Source organism: Rhinolophus sinicus, chromosome 5, assembly GCF_057876585.1.
Source record: "Rhinolophus sinicus isolate RSI-liver-muscle chromosome 5, RSI-T2T, whole genome shotgun sequence".
In the NCBI taxonomy this organism is placed as follows: domain Eukaryota; kingdom Metazoa; phylum Chordata; class Mammalia; order Chiroptera; family Rhinolophidae; genus Rhinolophus; species Rhinolophus sinicus.
In genome coordinates this window covers 15566718-15589077 of record NC_142505.1, presented here as the reverse complement: position 1 = coordinate 15589077, position 22360 = coordinate 15566718, and the positions used below count along the sequence as shown (strand labels likewise).

At 36.7% G+C, this 22360-nt stretch overlaps 1 protein-coding gene across 15 annotated transcripts in view; it reads left to right on the top strand.

The window, feature by feature from the left end:
• The window catches only part of ARPP21 (cAMP regulated phosphoprotein 21), a 424506-nt gene that overhangs the window by 307800 nt on the left and 94346 nt on the right, over window positions 1-22360 (top strand). For 10 of the 15 annotated variants that reach the window (XM_074312647.2, XM_074312643.2, XM_074312653.2 and 7 more), the window contains exons 2-9: window positions 8045-8218; window positions 10021-10187; window positions 11184-11225; window positions 12019-12108; window positions 16034-16178; window positions 17615-17693; window positions 18337-18396; window positions 19158-19298. In XM_074312647.2, the coding sequence (XP_074168748.2) occupies window positions 10059-10187; window positions 11184-11225; window positions 12019-12108; window positions 16034-16178; window positions 17615-17693; window positions 18337-18396; window positions 19158-19298 (686 nt within the window). In that variant the 5' untranslated portion in view covers window positions 8045-8218; window positions 10021-10058. Of the gene's footprint in view, window positions 1-6277; window positions 6538-7436; window positions 7619-7799; window positions 7950-8044; window positions 8219-10020; window positions 10188-11183; window positions 11226-12018; window positions 12109-16033; window positions 16179-17614; window positions 17694-18336; window positions 18397-19157; window positions 19299-22360 lie in introns of those variants that run through there. The other 5 variants (XR_012489621.2, XM_019727679.3, XM_019727675.3 and 2 more) reach the window with 3 other exon arrangements.

Below are 22360 nucleotides of genomic sequence, written 5' to 3'. Positions count from 1 at the left end.
GAGTGATTTTTACTACTTGGTTCAAATTTTAAGCCTTGTGAAAGGATGACTCATTGCATTGCAAGACCTGGGGGAGCCAGTAATGAGAGGAGCCAACAGCCAGATGACTTAACACTAAAGAATAGGACAAGCAGGCAGCTTGCTTGCTGTCTTCCCCGCTGTGAGCTAGTAATGAATGGCACCGTAGATATGAGGATAAAATGCAATGATCTATGCAAAACACTCAGTCCAAAACATTCATGTCATAGTAAATACTCAATAAAAACATTGATTGGTGTGGTTGTTGAACGCTGTACAAATAGCAATATCAATATGTTAATACCCCAGAGATATCCAACATAACTAGAAACTCCCTCTATACCCGTGCCTCTTGAAATTCCATGTAATATACTTGGGGTGGCAGCGTACATCTATTTCTGCTAAATCTCTCTCTCCCTCCCTTTTGGGAGTGGAACACACCTCCTGTAATCATAGACCCTTTAGACCCCATCTTGGCTTTTTATTTTCAGGAAACACCCTTCAATTCCTTTGCTCCACTGGAAAATCTTTCATTCTTCTGCTGTTGGGGGGGGTGGGTAGGTGGGAAGCAGAGTTGAGGTCGTGGGTGGGTCATTTAAACGTCAATGTTGATTCCTCTTGATTAGGTTTAGTAATGATTGCTAATAGTAATTCTGAAAAGGCAACATTAAGGCATGAAATATTCATATGCTATGGCACCAAATACGAAGCATTGACATAAGGGAAAACAAAGACACCGTAGCAATGGAAACCTCTTATTTCCCTGATTTACATATGGGAAAAAAACAATTTTTTTCACCATTTCAAAAACCTGACAGAGTAATAATTTATCAATTTATCTTCACTTTTATTCATTTCGTCTAAATGTCTCTTCCTTTCTTCTCTTCTGCAAGAAAGGTTTTAATAATTCAAGCATTTAGCTCCCACTCTACCACCTATAACAGCATCACATTTAAGTTTCATTGTTTTTGAAATGACAGATGTTTCTTCCACTTCTTGTAAGAATGAAGGAGGAAAGAGTTCATGTCAGAAATGCTGAATTAATTTTTTTTTTGAAATGCCTTTGCTCTTCATGATGGGTTTTTATAACTTTTAATCCTTTAAATCAGAGTTGAAAATATGTATTTTGTGATAAATCCTCATTCCATTACATGGTGTCTCCAATATCAATAATTGAAAATAAATAATGGCTTATATTTGTGGTGTCTCGATCAAAAGGACATTTAAAAATATTCTTTGAAATGAATTGAACTGAATTTAGAATGTAGAAGTTGTAGCATCAGTGAAATTAATAATACTCAAGCAAAAGTATTATTTCAGTTGCTTATCCCTCCCATACCTAAAAATAGTGTTGCTTGTTGCAGGAGGTCAGAATACAGTGATATGGAGGGGAATATTTACAATAAATATGTAATTCAGTGGGGTTCCTGGAATATCTAACTCTTTCAGAACATTTTTGTTTTAGAAAGTTATATGGAATCATTATCAGCAAGATGCCAGCAGTGTTATTTAAATTCCTGGAAAATTTGTTTAGTTACAGTTGAAATGACAAGAGAACTCTTCATTTGAGATTCTGGCATTTTGCTTGAAGAGTAGGGCGACACACATTTCTAAATATTACATGTATTCTGGCACCAGTATAGATCCTAATTGTTCCACATGAAAAAAATTGCAATGCCTTTCTGCAAACCCTGTGTACACTTTATCTGGGAATCTTTTAGGAATGTGACTTCCTGTGTGACCCCTGGAAAGATGTGTACTATGAGTTCTCACAGTAGAAGGAAGAAATTTTACATATAGCTAGCAGATAACTTTAGGTCATCCTGATAGTTATGGCTTATGGGCTTTCAGGATTTTCAAAGAGAAAGACCAAGCACAATGTCTAGAAAACCAAATGTGTCCATCCAATTTTAAAGATAAAATCAGAGAAGAAACACACATACCATCATCAGAAGGTATATTTGTACAGTGTCTGTGCAGTATTTCCTGGCTCCTGAAAGAGGACAGAAGATAGCGGTCGAGTGAAAACCAATGTGTAGAGCTGTCTTGCAAAATCCTGGGAATTACTTACTTAGGAAAGGTGAGCCTGGTCTAGGTTTCTAGTAGAGCAGTCAGTAGAGGAATATAGTATATTAAAAATAGCTCTGATCCCCAGTCTAAATGAAAAGGTTTTCGACCCAGCTCTGTCACTCTATGGCAGTGGACCTTGTACCAGTCACTGGACTTTATGTCAGCTAGACACGCTGATTTCAAGGTTCTTTGCAATTCTATAGTTCTCTAGGTACTTGCACATACATATATTTTTTAAGTTTGCACCAGCCTGGAGGTCGATGATACTACTCTGTGTATGGAAAAATCATGCCTAGACTCTTGATAGAATGAGGTAGGAAAGAGAAGGTAGTGATTAGCCTTCATGGGTTATGAAAATTGAGGCTATTTAAAAATCATGGAATTATTCACAGTGGACACACAGTCAAACCAAAATGATCCTCAATGTTTTCTCAGATTATTTGGATTATTTTGTAACATGGTAGCAGTGCCATGGGCCCTGTGCTCCGTGGCACTAATTTCATTGCAGATTCTCCTTACCTGCAATAAAAAACTACACCAAAAACTGGGCCAGGGATGGGACAAAGCTGCTGATCAGCTTCTCCATTACATTCGGCTCTCTCACCCAGTTTATTGACATTGATGTTTATAGTGCAGCAAGACTGCACCCAGAGTAAGCTTTGGCCATTAAAAATGACAGTGGTCTTTTTCAGTTAGCAATGGCGTCTGTTACCTTTTGTGGATGAGAACATGTTGGCCATACATGCCCTGACTTGGGGAGAAGTGTAGTGGAAGGTTCTCTGACCATCACATCCTAATCCTTTAATTCTTGCAGTGTCCACATTGCATGATTAAATAGCAAAGCTTATTTTGCCAAAGACTAAACTACTAAAATGATGATGAGTATACGGAAGGTCCCATTTGTTTTGTGCCTATTAAATTACAAACCTGGGCAGGTTACATGCACAGAACTTGTCTTTATATGAATGTATTACCAGGGGAAATTTTGTTAAGTAGTACTATCATTTTATGCCTTTGATCTGTTTGTATGTGTATTAATTTGTTTACTCTTGATTTATATCATATTCAGGGAGAAAAAAAAGATTATTTTAGGTTCTTTTCTGTTGTGGTAAAATATACATAATATGATATTTATCATATTAGCCATTCACAAGTGTACACTTTAGTGGCATTGAATACATTCACAATGTTATGTAACCATTACCACATCTATAAGCACAACTTTTTCATCATCCTCAACAATAACTCTGTACCATTTCAACAATAACTCCTTTCCTGTCTACCTCCAGCTCCTGCTAAGCTCTATTTTACTTTTTGTCTTAATGAATTTGCCTATTTTACATGTCTCATGTAAATAGAATCATACAATATTTGTTCTTCTGTTTTTGGATTATTTTGCGAAACATAATGTTTTCAAAGTCCATCCATGTCATAATACCTATCAGAATTTCATTCCCTTTTAATGGCTTAATAATATTCCATTGTATGTTTATACCATATTTTGTTTATCAATTCTTCTGTTGATGGACACTTGGGTTGTTTTCACCTTAGGTCATTATGAATAATGCTGCTATAAACATCAGTATATAAACATCTGTTTGACTGCTTTCAATTATTTTGGATATATATCTAGAGTGGAATTACTGGGTCATATGGTAGTTCTATGTTTAAAAAAGCAGGTTCTTTTTTTCCCCTAATTCTAACTTTTGTAACTATACCAAGCAAGGTCAAATTCTCTTTCCCTGAATATGCTTTAAGCATTTGGAAATAGCTATTCTGTCCTTCCTAAGTCTTCTTTTGTCTAAGCTGAAAGTGATACAACATTTTTTGTGTTTTGGAGCCCAAATGTAAGATCTTATACCAACCCCTGCTACATTTCACTTTATTACTTTCACCAATTAGTTCATTCTATGGGGATATCCAAATATTTATCTAGGATCCAGTGCATTACATACCTCTCCCAAGTTTATATATTCCTGTCTTTGAGATACACAGAAAACATGGAAGAATTATAAAAGCAGAAGTCATCTTTATTTTCTAGTTCATGAAAAATAAAAAAGAGGATGGTAAAGATAACATTTTTTAATCCATTTTTTTTAATTTCTCATGTGGACCCATTAGAAGTATTTAACTTTTATTAATTTTTAGGGGGGAAAAAAGAAGGTTTTATAGAGATTGTATTAGTTGACCTGAATATCATGTCATAATGTAGAATATCTTTGAACATAGTAGAGGTTCCATAAAGACTTGTTACAGGAATTGAAGCATTGGCCTTTATCTTTTGGATGTTTCTGTTGAGATCAGACCTGTCTTTGTTTTAAAAGCACTTGTGATTATTGTGGGGCTGTTCTTGTGCTCAAAGTTTTGACATCAGCTGTTTCCATTACTGTGATTCTGCTAAATGTAGATGTCGGTTATGTTTGTGTCCAGTTTACAATAATGGTTAGAGAAGAAAAATTGATATTCTACATATGAACTACTATATGTTTATAAATTGCTTAGCTTTTAAAGCTCAAATAAAAATATTCATGTAAAATATTTCTATCCCCTAAGACCCTAATATGAAAATTCCTTTTTTCAAATATCCTGCTGGGTGCTTCCTTCAACACAGTTGTCTGGTAATTTTGGCATTTGCATGGGTGACTCAGGAATCTTCCAGAATGCCTATGCATTGGGTTGACCAAAAAGAATTTAATTAAAAGGTAGAGTTCCTGGTTGAGTGTTTCTTGTACATGTATTGAAGACGAACATTTCCTTTGGGAAATTAAATTTGTTTGAAAATTTCTTATTGATGTTTTTTTGTCACCTGGGTAAATTTTCAAACTTGCTGAAGATATTAGACTGTACATTCTGTTCATGCTATGGTTGCTCTCATTTCTGAAAAAATTACATTCCACTAATTTTCTTATTTTTACTCTTTTAATTTAATCTTACATATTCATAGTATTTTTAAAAACTTTAACAGGATAACTGTGTTGAGAATAGGATATGCCTTGGGTTTATAAGGTGTTGCAGCTTTTAAATTCCATATGCAGCAAATGACAAATCACTAATTCACCACAATTTGTGAATGGCTTGCATTTGCAGCACTGCGATAAAAAATTAAAAAAAAAAAAGGAACAGTACATATGGGAGAAACATTTTAGTCATTCAAGTAAGTATTCTTGATTGTGTTGTTTCTCCATCAAGTACCTATCCTGATGTGGGATAATGTTAGTCATCCTGAGTTAATTTTCAGTAAAAAGATTGTGAAGAAAGTGAGTAATAAAGTGACCCGCCCAACTTGCTAGTAGATTTCAACTTTCATTTCCCATTTTAACTGTCCCCTGAGAACTAAATCATTGCTGGAATTTGAATCAGGTCCTAATTTTCTTTCTCCACATGATAGAGCAGTGATTAATATCTGTAACACACACACACACAATTTGGACACGCGTATTTTGGTTGGTGCTGATGAAAAACAGAGTATTTAGTATTTTGCATTGTGTCTTTCTCCTCTCTTTCTCTTTCTCATCCCTGAAATCCCATAATTGCTACTATTTTCAACTCTAAGCTGAATAAATAAGAAATAACAAAAGTATAAGGTGAAATGATAATTATTTTCCTTATTGTAAATTGCTGACAGCACTGTTCATCAATTTCCTATAGCTTGTTTTGCAAGCGATTAACTGCCTTTGCTAACTGCTATCCTGTATTATGGCTAAAGTATTTTCACTGAAAGAACTGCAGCAACTTTTATTTTGTACATCTGTGTAGAGTCTCCTCTTTCTCCCTCCACCCCTCCAACTATAGCAATTGAAACTTGGCCAAAATATCTATTAACTAAAGGTTGGATAAAAGGTACTTGTTAAACATAGTTTTGCTTCTTTGTGAAAATAGGAGAAATTGGAATAGATTAAGAATAAATGGAAATGGAAGAGTCAGGTTAGTTTGGTGAACAGAAAGCTGGAGTAGGGTTGATTTCCTGGCACTGCTTTCTTAGCAAAGAGAACAATTTTAATCAGTTACAAAAATATTTGTGATCCATATGTTCCTCTCTGCTCATTCCCATATGCCCATATTCACTTTTATCTTGGTAGATGATGACTTTATGATTCAGGCATGCAAGAATAATACCTCGCTGGCTTTAGAGCTCAGTGCTATTTCAAAACGTGTCCTGGTAATTACGTGCACACATCTATTCAGGCTGTTCGCGCTTTGAGTTGGTTAACTGGAGATCAGTTTGTTTTTTCTCTTTCTTCATGGAGAGAATTACCTCTTGCATCCACCTACTGGGGCTGGAATAATGCGACCAGGTTTAGATTTGAAAACTGCATTGCCATTCACCTTTTGGATTAAAGGCCAGTGTACAAAGATGAGTATCAGGAAAAGGAGACAAAAAGGTTGTGATGATCGTTGACAACGTCATTTTCTTTGGGAAAAAAGAAAACAGAATCCAAAAAGCATTTGGTAATTACTAGTGCCTTTACTAGTGCCTATTCTAAGACATGTTAGATAATGGCTGGTTATTTAAACAGATTGTAATTTTAAGACATGTTGACTTTTATTTATTATTGAGTGTTAGTCGTAGTAGCCATGGTGAAACTGGTCAAAATTGAAAAATTAAAATTACGGTGTATTAGTGATTCATTTTTTTTGTCCTAAATGCATGTTTGCTTTTCTCTCGATAGCTACATCATTTCTAGCAACAAAAGAAACATATTTTAAAGCCAAATTATCTATTATAATAAAACATGAATAAAGCTAGAAATTATTGATTGCATAAGTGATTGCATTTTCAAAAGTCGTTTTTCCCTTGCACAACAAATGGTGTTGTAACCCAATATGTTGTTAATATAGCTGCAGTAAAATCCGGTGACGAACCAGCTGTGCTCATTTAATCTTGGGAGGGGGGCTGTGAGGGAAGCAGAGAGGGTTTCTAAACTTCAGACTAAATAACTGAGATGCAGTCAGTGTTTGCAAAGATGAATATATGATGGATGCGGTGTGCATGCTGTTGGATGTAGCAGGTGTGCAACAGGGTTGGAATTGCAGCGAAAGGAGAAAGATACAGCTTGGTTTTGGCAAATGGTATTAGGGATGGGTCTCTATGTTTACATTCAAGCTGTCTTTGCCTCTGCTCCGTAGGAGTTGTGAGAAAAGAAAAGTGCACATTGTAGCGTGGATTATTTTCAACAGGCTCAAAGTTTGCAAATCTGCTGAATCCCTCTGACAGTGTGTCTTCGCTGTCAAACAGAATGCCCAGCTGGCGGTGGCAGTCCTCCTGGGGAGGGAGGGGGTCTAGATAGACTGTGCTCATTGTGCAACAAGAATATTAGGAATGCTTCTTCCCAAACTATAAGTGGAGAGGAAAGAGCTCTCTCAGTCATGCCACTGTAAACATTCTCTTTCTTGTCCTTTTTTTTGTTTTTGTTTTTTTGGTTTTTTTGTTTTTCACTTTTGTAGATAATGCTTCATCAAATCAAAATATTTAAATACATTTCACTAGGATAACTTGCATAAAGAAAGGAATCACGGAACCAGCATTAAGGTATATTGTATTATTATATGAATCTATAATTAAGACAAAGGCTTTGGTTTAAAAAGGAGACAAGATATTTGCTCATAGGTGATCTGGATTCTCATTGAGGCAAACACACAAGCTTGTTTTTTTTTTGTAATATAAAGTGCGAGATTTCTCTAAAAAAGGTTAAAATTGAAGTGAGTAATCTTCGGTGCATAATGCAATTGTTAATTTTAGCTTCTTGCGTGGGTGCCGTTCTGACTTGAACAGCCGGCTGTAGCCTTCATTAGAGAAGAAGCAGGCAGCTTGAGACAGGTGGAGCTGGATCAAGCTGTGAACGTGATTTTGCTGGAAGCTGGTCATTAGTTTTAGAAATCCGGTCTTATTTCTTTCGTCCTTCACCCTACCATGATTATTGCAATTATTATTGTTGACTTTTCGTCTTTTTTTCAGGTTGACGATGTGTCAAACTGTGTAAGGGAATCGCATGGACATGGGCATTCCGAACTGTTAATGGGGACATGGGACTCCAGTTGTCTCTGATCACTTGTGTGGATTTTCCCCGTGTAGAACGACAGAAGCCGCTAGTAAGTGGCCAAGACCTACAGCAGGAATTCTGCACCAAAGGTAAAAGTCTCATTGTCTGGCTGTCATTTCGTCTGTATCTCTTTATTATTATTATATAAATGTGCCTGTTTGCATAGAACATTTCATTAAGTGTAACCCAAACAGACAGAGTCTGTATCAGGGACCCAACTGGCTTATAGTTTGTAAAATTGAACTCAATTTGTTCATTCCATTTTAAATCTGTGTGTTATTGAAATGCTCTGCGAACAAGTTAAGGCAACAGGAGTCCCATCTCCACCCCCTACCCTACATTGAGAAAGAAGCTGTTTGCCATCGGGAAACGGAACTTTTTCTTTTGTTATCTACACCCATATTCAGTGTCACTGAAAGAAGAGAAATCTGTCAGAATGCACTGGATGGAATAGCCTGAAACCTCCCTAAACCTAAAAGCCTTGGTCCCTGGTCACTCATAGACTCAAACCACCATCCTTTAAGAAAACTTTTCATTTACATTCCCACAATCCTTTGCCAAAGGATCCTGTGTTTTTTAAAGATATCATTAGACACCATGTGTTCTGTCACGGTAGATCTTAGCAAATTTACAAGAGAAATTGCTGTGTTTTAGATTTTTCTCATACTTCCTATATCCAGTTAGAAGTAAGTTACTGAATTAGTAAATGGTAATTAAACACTCCCAAAGAAACAGTGGTCAAATTGGGATTTATCCAATACGAATTATCACTGTGAGAAATAGGAACAGAAACAGAACCATCATTGCTTGGGAATTTTAGTGGAAAAAACTGACTTTCTAGCCTACAATGTCTTCTTTTTCTCTCTTTTTTCTTTCATTCTATTTCTTTCTTTCTTTCTTTCTTTCTTTTCTTTCTTCTTTTCTCCTTTTTTCTTTCTTTCTTTTTTTTCTCTCTTTTTCTTTCTTTCCTCCTTATTTCTTTTTGTTTCTCACATCTTAAAAATATGGAGGAGAAAGTAAATGCTAAATTATTCATGGGCCTCATTTGACAGCACATCAAAAGGGGACCCATCAGGAGCTTTATGGCAGTAGGGGGAGATATAAATAAATAACAGGTTTTATCGTGGAAAAGCCACTTCTAGTGTCTGTGGAGTAGCGGAGTTCAGTTGGGATAGCTTCATTAGAGCTGCCTGCCAGACTCTTCCTTCTGCAGGACCTGGGCAGCGCCAGGAACTGACAGGAACTGGGAAGAGGCCTTGTACTTTTAATAAACTAGCTGTCAGTTTGCAGCCTGAAAATGTTGGCCCTGAAAGGTTTATTGCCAAATTTAGATCCATATTTGTAATTGAATTCCTATCTCCTAAATTGATTTTTTGCCCCCTAGTTGAATGTACTGTGTTCCTTATACACAGAAAAGTACGTCTACAGTTAAAACTTGCAAATAATTTTTGAGTCATCTGAGAGGTGCTACAGAACACCAACACCAGCTCTCGACTCAGCGGTGGAGGGGCATCTGTTCCAGAGTTAAAGAAAGACTGTCTTTTGCTTTTCTTTTTTTTCTCTACTTTAGTCAGGCACAGGGACTGTTAGATGTGTGGGAGTTATGTGTCTCCGTTTAACATTTGTTGACCCATTTTGATGGCAAGGTGTATTCACAAGTGTATGTGTATGTGTGTGGCGAGGGTGTGGTTAGGGCCACCGACTCTGCCTCTTGCGTTTGCCTTGGGTACTTGATGTGATCTTGTTTTATTCTCCTGTTGTATAAAATTGGCAGGGATGCCTGAGCCTCTCATGTGAATGTGACTATAAAGGGAGAAATGAAATATCTCAAGAACAATAGTAACTACTTCAGTCGGTACTGACTTTGTTTTCTAACATCTTAACCTCGTAGGGCGTCCAACGTTGCTATTTTAATTTGCTTCCGAGAGAATGTCTGAGCAAGGGGACCTGAATCAGGCGATAGTGGAGGAAGGCGGGACTGAGCAGGAAAGGGCCACTCCAGAGAATGGTATTGTTAAATCGGAAAGTCTGGATGAAGAGGAGAAGCTGGAACTGCAGGTGAGCCCGGAAAATGACTGTTTCTCATACCATTGTGTACAGTTCCTTTCATTTTTAGACTGCTTTGAAGGTTCGTTTTAATTTTTTTTTTTTAAGAGAGTTTGACTAGTAAAATGAATAGGAAACCCATAAAGTTAATCCTCTCCTTTCCCTGTTATTACTTTTTTTGACAAACCATCCTCGAAAATGTCCCTTGAAATGAAAAATATCCAAAGGATGTATTGAATGACTGAATTTGCACACAGCATCTAATTTCCAGTATTAGTACTGCACCCCATACTAATTTCTAGACCACCTGAAGGAGTTTGTGGAGGGCTTCTTCCGAGGCAGCTTTAGGCTAGCAGAATTTTAAAAATGGATTTGCTACTCTATAGCAAGATGAAGACCCAGCTCATGCCGGACTAAGAAAAATCCAAGACGTGAGCTCGCTTGATCTTCATGGAGAGGCTAAGGTTCAAATCTTGTTAACAAACAGGCCTAAGCCCTACAATTCTGTGAGAGAGAGAGAGAGAGAGAAACACAAAAGTGGGAAGGTGGGACACTGGGAATGACTGACCATACTGAAAAAGTGACATTATTAAATACACCATGAGTTATGAGAGAAGGAGATTCTGTAGAGGGAAAACAAACTGTTTTTGCAAATAGCCTGTATGGATTTTCTTTGAATGAAACTACAAAAGTGTTAACTCTTTTTACATACCAGTGAGCAAGAGCAGATAACCACTTAATGGCCCAAAGCCATCAAGGTCTGTTTTTCCCCTCTCCAATAGCTGCCATAAGGAGAGAGAGAGCTAAAAGTTAAATAAATGATCAAAAGTTTGGGGGAGTGAGGGAAAGAGTGCTTATAATACACTTTGCTGTTTCTGTTGATTTCTTGACTATAGTGACACATTTTACTCTCTGTGTCTCTCTCTCTGGTGTTCATGTACTATTTGTTGTTGTTTTTTTGGTTTGTTTGTTTGTTTTATTTTGCTTTATTTTATTTCTGACATACAGAGGCGGCTGGCAGCTCAGAATCAAGAGAGAAGAAAGTCAAAGGTAGGGTTCTGGATATTCTTTGTAGGCCCGATATCACAGATATCGATTCCATATTTCCCATCTGAGTTATAGGATGTGCCAACAAGTCAGATGGCTGTATGTAGATGTTGTGATGGACATTGGCTGTACTGGTGCTGTCTGCTTTTAATGGGGCCGTGTTCACATCACATCTGTCTTCCTTTCTCGCTCTGTATGCTCTTTCATTGGAGCATGTAGGGTCCACATAGCTGCACGTGTATATATTCGATCCCATTTGCACATGTACAGATTTGACAGTGCATTACAAAACACCTGGCTGCTTGTTTTGTTTTCATTTTAAACAAAATTTGGAGTGAATGCTTTAGTCTCCCCAGTTGATTTCTGCCTTGAAGCACACAGCTGCTGGTGTTTGGAACACATTCTTCCCCTTTTTAAAGCATCTTAGTCAAATCCATCCCAAACTTAGTTTTAGTAGACTTTTTTTTTTTTTTTTGTCATCTTTTTCTTCTGATATTTTCATGAAATGACAGCAATTCATCCTTCGTATGTTTCCAATGTGATGAGCACCCTGTGCTGAAAGGGTTTCTTAAATTCATCCATTCACATCCCCCCTCACCTTTGTCCACATCCACACAGGGGTCTGATGGTTTGCGCTGCCGAGGTAGCTAGCACTGAGCGGCTGGCTTGAAACTCAGTTTTAAAATCTAATTTGGGGATGTCGTGTGAAGGTGGAGATGATTTGATGGCCCGAGAAGGCTTTCTGTTTGTTTTCTTTATTTTCTTTTCCTTTCCTCTTTTTTTTTCCCCTTCCCAGTCAGGAGCAGGAAAAGGTAAACTGACTCGCAGCCTTGCTGTCTGTGAAGAATCCTCGGCCAGACCTGGAGGTGAAAGTCTGCAGGATCAGGTACACCCCCGTTACTATCATGACTTGCATGAACGGGGTCCACCTTTGTATGCATGGGTATGAATTTGGCATTAGACAGTGTCTTGGGGGAGAAAGAAATAGTGAAAGAAAGAAATCATTGTCTGGCTTCATCCTCTGTTTATAAGACATTGGAAACTAGTGTAACAGTTTGTCACAGAGTGTCACGTTTGTTTTTTTCCAGACCCTCTGAAAACTGCAAATGGAAAGGAATTCAAAAGAATTTAGATTAAAACTTAAAAAGTAAGCCCGGTAGAGCTGAATTTCCTCAAAGGCTCTCTCTTGATAAGACTGAACCAAATATAGTTCTAAGTGTCCCATCTCCTCCCTACGGGAGATTGTTACCTCTCCCCTCCCCAAAATGCATTTGCCTATAAGAAACACAACCCTGGCTCTTATGAAACTTTAGAAATAGTGAAAAAAGGTGCATTGAGCTTTGGAGGAGCACTTTTAATGGCCTTTGGGTGGAGAATTCTCAATACTGGAAAAATTGTTCAGACATGAATCTGAGCTGATGGTGAATTTAAGTTAATATTGTTAATATATTGCTGTATATTCTTACACTTATTTTTGCTCCTTACAGCAAGACTATTAGGCTCTAAAAATTCAAATACCAACAAAACCCTTTCGTGACAAAATGGGAAACTTCACATCATCCTTATTTTTGTTTGCCTTTTAGGCATCATATTAGTTTTTATTAAAATAGTCTTGCTGTTGATATTTCCCTTCTTTTATCAGAGGCTGAGAGCAGTCAAGGCTAAAGTAAAATGATTTATCTGAGCCCAGGGGAAGGAAAATTGATTAAGATATCATTATTTTTGTTTGGTCTTGTTTTGCTTTTCTCTCTGTACTTTAATTGAAATACTTTAAATTCTCCTCATGGATACAGAGCGCATTGAGAGCACTTTCTTTAAAAGGACCAAAAATAAATCCCTTATAGGTTTCATCCTGAGAGCATTTTTTTTCCTAGCCTCATTTTCTTAACATGCCACTCATGTCGTAAGGCGTGGACAGGCTACCTTTCAGTAGCCACCACTACGTCTCATACACAAGCTTTCTTTTCCTTGGGTTCTGAGAACTGTGTGGCTTTTCTTCAGCATTTTGTTTGTGCTTCTATTTTTAATGGAGATTGAAAAGGGGGAATCATGACTATCACGGCTGGTATTATTCAACGTTGACGGAAGGCTTATAAGGTACTGCACACGACCTATGTTAACTCTGCAGAATGACAGACTCTGGGAGAAGGAATGCCCCAGTTGTTCCCCCACTCCTAATGCCAGGCAGAGAAGGACAGCCTTGATAGATGTCATCTGTTTTTTATCCCATTTGACAAAGTACCAGGAGGAAATTTTTTAAGAGATCATCTGTATCATAGTGCCCGTCCCTGGACCTAAGTCTAGTTTCTCCATCCAATTGGTGCAGAGAAATAAGATGCAAACGGTGCTTTGTTCCTGCCGGTTCCAAGCTCAGTAACCAAGACTAGCTTTGTAGGAGAGAATTAGAGCTGCAAGCTTCTCTTTGGACTGCCCGAGGGGTGGTGGGAGCAGGGGGGACTCCTAGAAAATACCCAGACACACACATAAGCAAGTGGCCATGCTACGACTCTTTTAGAGAATAAAGAAGCAGACCTTTAAGTTTATATGCACAGCCTTCATTAGGTACCACTGGCACTTACAAAGTGTGAGATCTGAATCCCAGAGAACACTGGCAGAAGTATACAGTGTATGGATTGTATTGCTTCCCCGATGTTTGTATATTCACAGTATTTGGAAAATTGCCTTCATTTTCCTGTGTGGGAAAAACTTTTGCTACCTGTATTACTTGATCTCAGACCCATAGCTGATGGTTCAGTCTGTCCTTCAGTTAAAGGAGTTTTGCTTTTCTAATGTTTTACTCTTTACCTATCAGTGTATTACTGCAATTTGAATCATTCTTTTACTGTTGTTGGATATAAACTTATCCTGTACCAATGTATTTATTAACACCTGTATTTTATTATTGAGCATATCAATAAAAATATTAAAAAATAACAGATTGTTTTTTACCAACTCTATAGCACTTTTGTGTGTTATTTCAACACCATAATGTGTATGTATGTATAGAACAGATAGGCATTTTTCTAAGTATAGTATTTGTCAACACATGGCATGAGTTTGTCCATTTTTTTGAAGATGATAGCCTCTGCTCTTGCATTTACATTTCCAAGCTTCTTTGATTTTAGATTCAAACTTACAGAGGCTAGATAGTTCAATCAGTTTTGAAGAAGCAATGAGACCACTTCCATGGCCTGGCACTCTGTTTCTCCTGATCAACTGTCGAATTGATTCTTCTGCACCCCTTGCCCTATCTTCTGAGCGAGAAATGTTCCAGCTGTTTCCATAGCAAGTAGAAGCAAATCATAACCCTAAAATCTGCCTGAACATTTGCAGACTAAGACATTTCTGTCCCAAATCAAATGATAAAAGGTCCTATAATCAAATTACAGTCAGTTTTACATATTTAGTATATATTCATCGCCAAGATAAACATGTGAAAGTCAGGAAATCTGCTATGACTAAATCTTTAACATGAGAACGTGTTTCAGTTCATCCTGTATATCATGTGTCTTTCCAACCATGGTGACTTTTTATTTCACCCAGCAATTCACAATGCAGCCCCTCCCCCAAAAAAGAAACTTGGCTTTGGAGGACTTTTATTTTATGCTTGTTAGATTTAGCCAGGTTTACCAAGAACCGTTTTGAATCCCAGATGGGCTATAGTTTGGGGATTTACAAGCATCAATTTAGTCACATGTAGATGAACACTAGTTTAGTTTTCAGTGAGAAACACTATTAGTCACTGGAAATATTTTTTTCCCTACATCATAAATTTTAATGTCACTAGTGAAAGAAAGCTTTCCCATCAAATGATCTCTTACATAAGAACAAGTGGGCTTAATGTTGGCTAATTTGTCATAGTTTTAATCATAGCATAGGTTTTTCATAAAACTGAAAAACATAATTTGGCTCATTCTTCTTCAAAACAGTGAACATGCTCTCAACCAAATGGCTTATATACGAGTTAATACAAAATGATTCATTTTCGGTGCAAAATAAATAAACATAAAAGTGGATTCAGACCCAATACTATAAATGGTCACTCTTATATCAAGCGTCAGTTCAAGAGAATCTTACATTTTGGAAATGATTAACTGATACTAAAATTAAAATAATATTAAATATTTGTATATAATTGGTGGAAAATATAATTCTGCTCTGTACCTTTTCTAAAAGGCAATGCTTATTGCAACTATATATATGATGTTTTATTAATGGCATTTGTAAACAATGTATGATAATAATCTATACCTAAGATTCCTGTAATTATATAGCCTGGTTTTTCTTTGCAGTAAAAATCATTGTTGATACAGTTCTAAAATAGACTTTTTATTGTAAATTGACTATTAAGGCCTTTATGTCTGTGATTCGTAATCTATGTCTGTTTGTGTTTGTGCCAATTTCTTCTTATAAGGAATTATAGAAAAGAAATGTAGAAGCCTCTCTTTTTTTGAGACATGACAGTGGCTGTCATGCAGGCTTACCGATCAAGAATTTTTTCCTGGTGTTTAAAAATAAACCTGTAGAGAAAATAAGAGTTGCGATATACTAGAAAGTAACTTGCTGAAATTTAATATTCATGAGGCAAAGTTTTAGTACTGGATGTTTCTCATGACCTCCCATTGACTTCTGAAGTTTAATTCACCTTAAAGGGCAATTATTTTTCTGACAGGTTTAATTTTTTACCATTTAAGAAAAAAAAATCTGCACCTGGCTTTCATTTTCCTGTACTTAATAACCTCTATGCAAAATGGAAACCAGACAGAGATTATTAAATCTGGCCCTAAATTATTATATTTTTTCCCCAACAGGAATCAATTCATTTACAGCTTTCCAGTTTTCCCAGCCTGCAAGAGGATGATAAATCTAGGAAAGATGACTCTGAAAGAGAAAAAGAAAAGGATAAAAACAAAGATAAATCCTCTGAAAAACCCAAGATCAGAATGTTATCAAAAGGTGAATGTGAAAATGTTTCCTTAACTTATTCAATTTGGGCACACAGAGTCGCAGAATACAGTCTAGATTTACACACATATTCACCTTCCACCAAACCGCATCTAATTTTGTGTTTGTGTGTGCGTGTGTAAAAGATGTGAAATTGATTTTTTCCCCCGTTGATGGCGTCATTATTTATGTAGCCAGAAAGGTTATTTTTAAGATCACATATTTTGTTGGATTTTCATTTGAATCTCCTATTTTCAAAGATGAATGTGTACAAAGCAGTGAATATAAATCTGCTCTTGATTCAGGTTTATTAGTCCCATTAATTTGGATTGATGGGAAATGGTACACAGTTTTATATCTTAACTTTCATGTTTATTATTAAAAGACAGTGGATTAGCAATTCTTAGTCCATAAGTGATGTCATCCCCAAACCACAGATGGATGTGTCAATGTCAATGAAATACACACAACAGTTTGCCTGGCACAAATGAATTTGGTCTCTGCAACCCATATACTGCCACATAATATCTCGCTTACAATATACAGACTTCTACTTCAATGACGTTTTCCCAAAAAAAGTCATTGCTTCTAAAACTGCAAACCTAAAATCCAGATTTTTCAAATTGTTGCCATACATGTAATTGTACAAAACTAAAAGAAAAAAAGAAAAAGAAAACAAAACTAAGTTAAGTTGAAATGAAGAGTGCCATGAATAAATAGCTTTGCAGTAGACTTTTTTTTTCCCTTCAATAACTGAGAAAGACTAGGGCATCCAATCAGCTGAGGAATGATAATTAGTTCTAATATGCTCTATAACCTCGTATCTGCTTATAATAAGTGTCTTTGCTGCTGAATATCTAAAACCCAATGTGTATACAAGAGTAAAGAAATACCGGTTCCTAAAATGGTTTTAGAAATTAAGCTTTAGCCAGCATCAGAAGATTTGAAAGATTTGGGAATATTTAGTGTCCTCCTATGTTTTGTACTGATTAATATTTAGATAGTCTTAGCACAGAACTTTGATTTTTTTTTGCCTCCTCTGCTTTAAGAGAAAAAGGTTTCCCTGGGATCTCAAACTCTGAAGAGCGCTCTCTGTCCATTGAGAGTACTTGACATGTGGGGGTTGTGCCCTTGATGATTTAAAATACAGAATGAACATGTGATATTTGACTCCACCCACCACCCACCCAGACTGTGCCCACTTACCCTCCTATGACAGTTGGATCTTTTCACACTCAGCCTCTATTGGGTGTTCCCAATCCCTGAATCTGATTTTCATTCTGATATTATACTGTCAGATTGCTAGTTTTGAAATATGTATCTTTCATACCAATAGCTTCACCTAAAATTTACCTGAGCAGGAGGGAAATGGGAAAGGTTGGGAAAACCTTTTCTACCCCACCTCCCCACCATCATTCCTGACAACTCCATCCTGCTATTTGTTTCAGATTGCAGCCAAGAATATACGGATTCTACAGGCATAGACTTACATGAGTTTCTGATTAACACATTAAAGAATAATTCCAGGTAAATTATTAAATACACCTCTTATTTTTAGAAGAGTGAAGTGGAATATTACAATCAAAGTCATTAATCCGAACACTCTAAGTAGGGAGTTGTAAAGTACAGATGTCTTAAATTATCTCTTGTATTTTCTCATTTCTGTTAATAGTTTGCATGTTTAGTGTTTATAGATAGTCTTGATTCCTCGGTAGTTACCCAGTGAATAAATTATAGTTAACAAATTCTGTTTTGCTAGTCACAAAGAGATACTGGTAAAGGAGAAAAAAAATCAGTATCAAATAAACCAATTATGCATTAAATGCAGTTATAGAACCATCTAATTGGGCTTTACTTTGTTCTAGTTGCCTATTAATTTAAAATATGCAATTTACTTGATGTGTTTTATGGGCCTAATGCCATGCATATCCTGATTAACGTTAAAACTACAAAAGTTTTAATATGATAAAATTCTTAACAAATGAGATGAGAAACAATTTTATGTAGAATCAAACCATGTGTATTGGACAGCATATTCCAGAGAAGAGTTGGATGCAGGTTTGTAGTCACATACATGAAAACCATCTTTTCCGTACATCCAAATGGACTTTTTAGGTCTTTGGGAATGGGAAGTCCATAAAACCTTTACATTTTAACATTTATTTTGCAGGGACAGGATGATACTCTTGAAAATGGAGCAGGAAATTATTGATTTCATTGGTGACAACAAGTATGTGAAATTGCAATGCTGGTTAATTTATATGATACGTCGTAGATTGGTATTTGGGTTTAATTATTCATTCTGGAAAGATTTAGGGATAGATAAAACATTATTTAATACGTTTGCTGATTTGTTAAATGAAGATTCTATTGGATTTAGGAGCTATATACTAATGAGAATTGTTGTTTGGACCATGTGTGCTTCTGCTTGTTAAATTCCTGACAAAATGGCTATAAACAGGGGGCTACTGATTAGCATAGAGTAGCTATAACAAGAAGCGACCCTTTTCATTTTTATTATAGTTTTTTAATGGGCTCCAGCTGGCTGCAGTCAGTTATGCCTGGAAATAATTGCGCTGCTTTCAGTGTAAACCGTGTAATGACGCATCTCCAGATAGGCATCTGCAGTCACATATTATGTCATATCATTTGTCCTGTGCCTGGCTCCGTTAAGGTATCATGGACTAAATAGAATACTTTCCAAAAGACATTAAGTTATCTTTGGTGAGAGTAATGTGCAACTACAAAACAAAGATATTTATTGTAGCTTACTGAATAAATCTATAAGTGGAAAATTTCTCTGTAAATGAGAACATTAAGTGATGCCAGAGATGAAATGGGTTTAGTGGTTTGAATGAAAGAGAAATGATATTGTGTGTGTACCTGTAACATGTCTTATCAATCCAGAAACAAAAATGCTGATTCCACAGTTTGTTTGTTTTTTGTTTTTTGTTTTTTTTTGTGTGTGTGTTTTTTTTAACTTTCTTTCAGTAATCATTATAAAAAGTTCCCTCAGATGTCATCCTATCAGAGGATGCTTGTCCATCGAGTGGCAGCTTACTTTGGGCTGGATCACAACGTGGATCAAACAGGAAAATCTGTGATCATCAACAAGACCAACAGCACAAGAATGTAAGCCTTATCACCGTATTTACTTAGCATTTTCTTTTTCTCTTATGGGTTCATTTATAAGAGCACAGTGTAAAATTCAAAGTACATGACATTTAAAATGTGCAGTGTTATTTACCTCTTGCTCTTATCAGCAGTAGGGTGGCATTTATCTGTAGAAGATTATCTGAGGACCAGGCAAGTTTACAAAATTCAGGCAATAAAGTGGATTTATTCCCTGATCTTTAACATAGCTCCTGAAACATAATTTATTTTCTTCCATCTGTACTCCGTGTGATTACAAACAAAACCATGAACGTTTTAGGTCAAAATATAGCTCAAATTAAAAATAACAGACATTGTAAAACAACGATGATGTACGCAGGATAATTGTCTGTTTCTTTCCTTTTCTGGTTTGTAAACATTCATCTTATTGTGGTTTCTAGAGTAACAAAAAGCGTCAAACCTGGACACAGAAATCCTGCCTCTAAGACCCAATTCTTTTACTTACTAGTTGTGTGACCTGAAATAAGTCATTTGAAATCTGCCATCTCAGTTTTTTTTTCACTTATAAAATGAGCATTTTGAACTAAATGATATCTAAGTTCTAGCTCTAAAAGCAGGTGGTTGTTTTGGTCCTTAAAATACTTGTTTTGCTTCTTTCTATCTTGGTATCTTGTCATGGTCCCATTGAGTCGCCGAAAGCATAAGCTACGTCGTGATTTGTTTTGGAAATTTGGAGCTCTGTCTCTTGAACCCGTGTACCTTGTGAGTGTAGAGTGAGCTACTTCTATAGCAAAATACATGTTAAATGGGAAAACAGTCCCTATGTGAGGCATTCTCTGAAAACATTTGTGAATTACAGTTTCCTGTCCCACAGTGTGCTTGGTAAATTGTGTAAATTGCATAGGTTTTAGGAATTCTGTTTTAGTGAAGGGAACTTTTGTGTCAAGCAGAGCAGCATGGTTAAACCACTCTTTATTTTCTGCTCACCAGAGTTTGGGACAAGTAGGGATGGAGATGAGGCTCTTTCTCTACTCAAGGCTCAGTCTGTTCAGCAGCACTAGAGTGAAGGTCACAGTGGAGAGAACACAAACGGAGATCTGGGACCTGCCTTGGCTATTATCTCAGGGACACTGAACACTTCACTTCTCTAGGCTTCAAATGACTTATTTATCTGCAGGAGGGTTTGAAGTGCATAATGTTTAAGAGCCCTCGAAGCTTCAGAATTATTGGGTCTTGTGGATGTATTCTATTGTGCTGGCAAATAAATTTTAAAATTTAGCAGCTTTCTGCTTTACCTGATGGTTGGCACATGTGCCTCCTCTTTTGAACAGTAGTAGGAATGAAAAGTCACTGTCCTTTAATCTTTCACATCTTCACTTTCCATCAAATATTTCTAGTTATTGCTATTGTTGTTGCTAATTCTCCATTCGAGTTTTTCCATGACTTTAAGATTCCACAATGCCGGAGCACACTGATTGTAAAATAGGCAAGCAATTGACTATTTCTTTTTAACCTCTTTTTTCCTTCTTTCTGTATAAGGCCGTAACAAGTGGAAAAGCCCGTAGATCAAGTAGATTGTTAGTAGAGATAGTGCTTTAATTTTTGACGCACACTAATTTTACAGTCACATAGTCATGCATAGTTGTACCAGTGTTTGAGACCTGTTTTCTCATAGAATAGTTCTTGAGAAAATTGAGCATTGTGGGAAGATTCTTGGTAAATGTTGAGTGACCGCTCTGTATGTGTTCTTTCCAATACAGTAGCCACCAGCTGCATATGGTTATTTCCATTTCAATTTAAATTAATTAAATATAAATAAAATGTCAACTTGAGTTCCTCAGTCAGGCTAGCCACATTTCAAATGCTCATGTTAGACAGATCATACATAGAACATTCCCATTATTTCCGAAAGTCCTATTAGTCAGCTCTTCTCTAAATCCTTGTGGTAGTTGCAAGTTTCCAGGTACCACTAGAGAATACAGTTGGTCCCTTCAAACTTTTAAGCCTTCTAATTTCTGCGACTGAGCTTGGCTAGTACAGGCATCATGTTATCACATTATTAGACTTCTTCACTTCACTTCCAGGGGAGCAGCAGCTTTTCAAAAATGTTATGGCCAATTTCAAATAGACCCCACATGTTTGTGCCTTCAGGAAGAGCAAAAAGAGCTTGTGCAAAGAACACCCTCAGGTGAGGTGGCTACAATGGAAAGCCTGGGCTGGCTTGGTCTCTGCTTTGTTTCTGCTCTTGCACACCATCCTTTAGCCCCCGCTCTGTGAGTCAAATCATGCCTAAACCAAAAGGCAAATAACTGTATGTCATAGATGTTCCAGGTGTTTTCTGAAAAGTAGAGCTTAATAATGTTCAATTGATAGCTGGCAAGTCCTAACTGTTCATTTCAACCACGTTTCTGACCACCCTCTATTTGAGTGGCTCTTGCTGGGTAGGGTGTGAGGGCTGTTATCTTTTAGGACAAAAGAAAAGGATGAATTAATTATCCTTTTTCAACTAGTAACAAGTCATATTTACAGGACCTGGATCACTGTTAGCAGTTTTAGAAAAGGAGAAGTGTTGTTCTACATTTGATATTAAAGGTCTGTTGCCATGTTCTTTTGGAGTCGAAGCTCAAAATGGAATGTTCTCTTCAGAATATTCTATTTAAGTCCTAGGTGTCTTGGTTTTCTTTGGTTCCCTGCAAATTTCAAGAGTTGTGCTAGCAGTGCCATTGACACATGAAGGTTGTTGGGACCATATTAATTTACATATTTTTTTGGATGGAAATGTCCATATATATAAAGGAGGGAGGCTGAGATGGAAATTCCTCAGATGGCTCCTCGTGGGTCTTGTGTTTTGGGAATACCTTTTCAATGTATAGAGTTTAATGAATGCTACTCCAATCAAATACATAAAAATGCATATTTTAAATGTCATTGTAGCCTGGGAGAAATGCAGAACAATGTAGATGGAGGATGCAGAAACATATGGGTGGAGGGTTACAAAAATAAAATAAAGGGATGAGGGAGAGAAAGCACTTTTTCATGTAATTTTTAATTTTCCTTTCTCAATGACACTGCATTGGCAT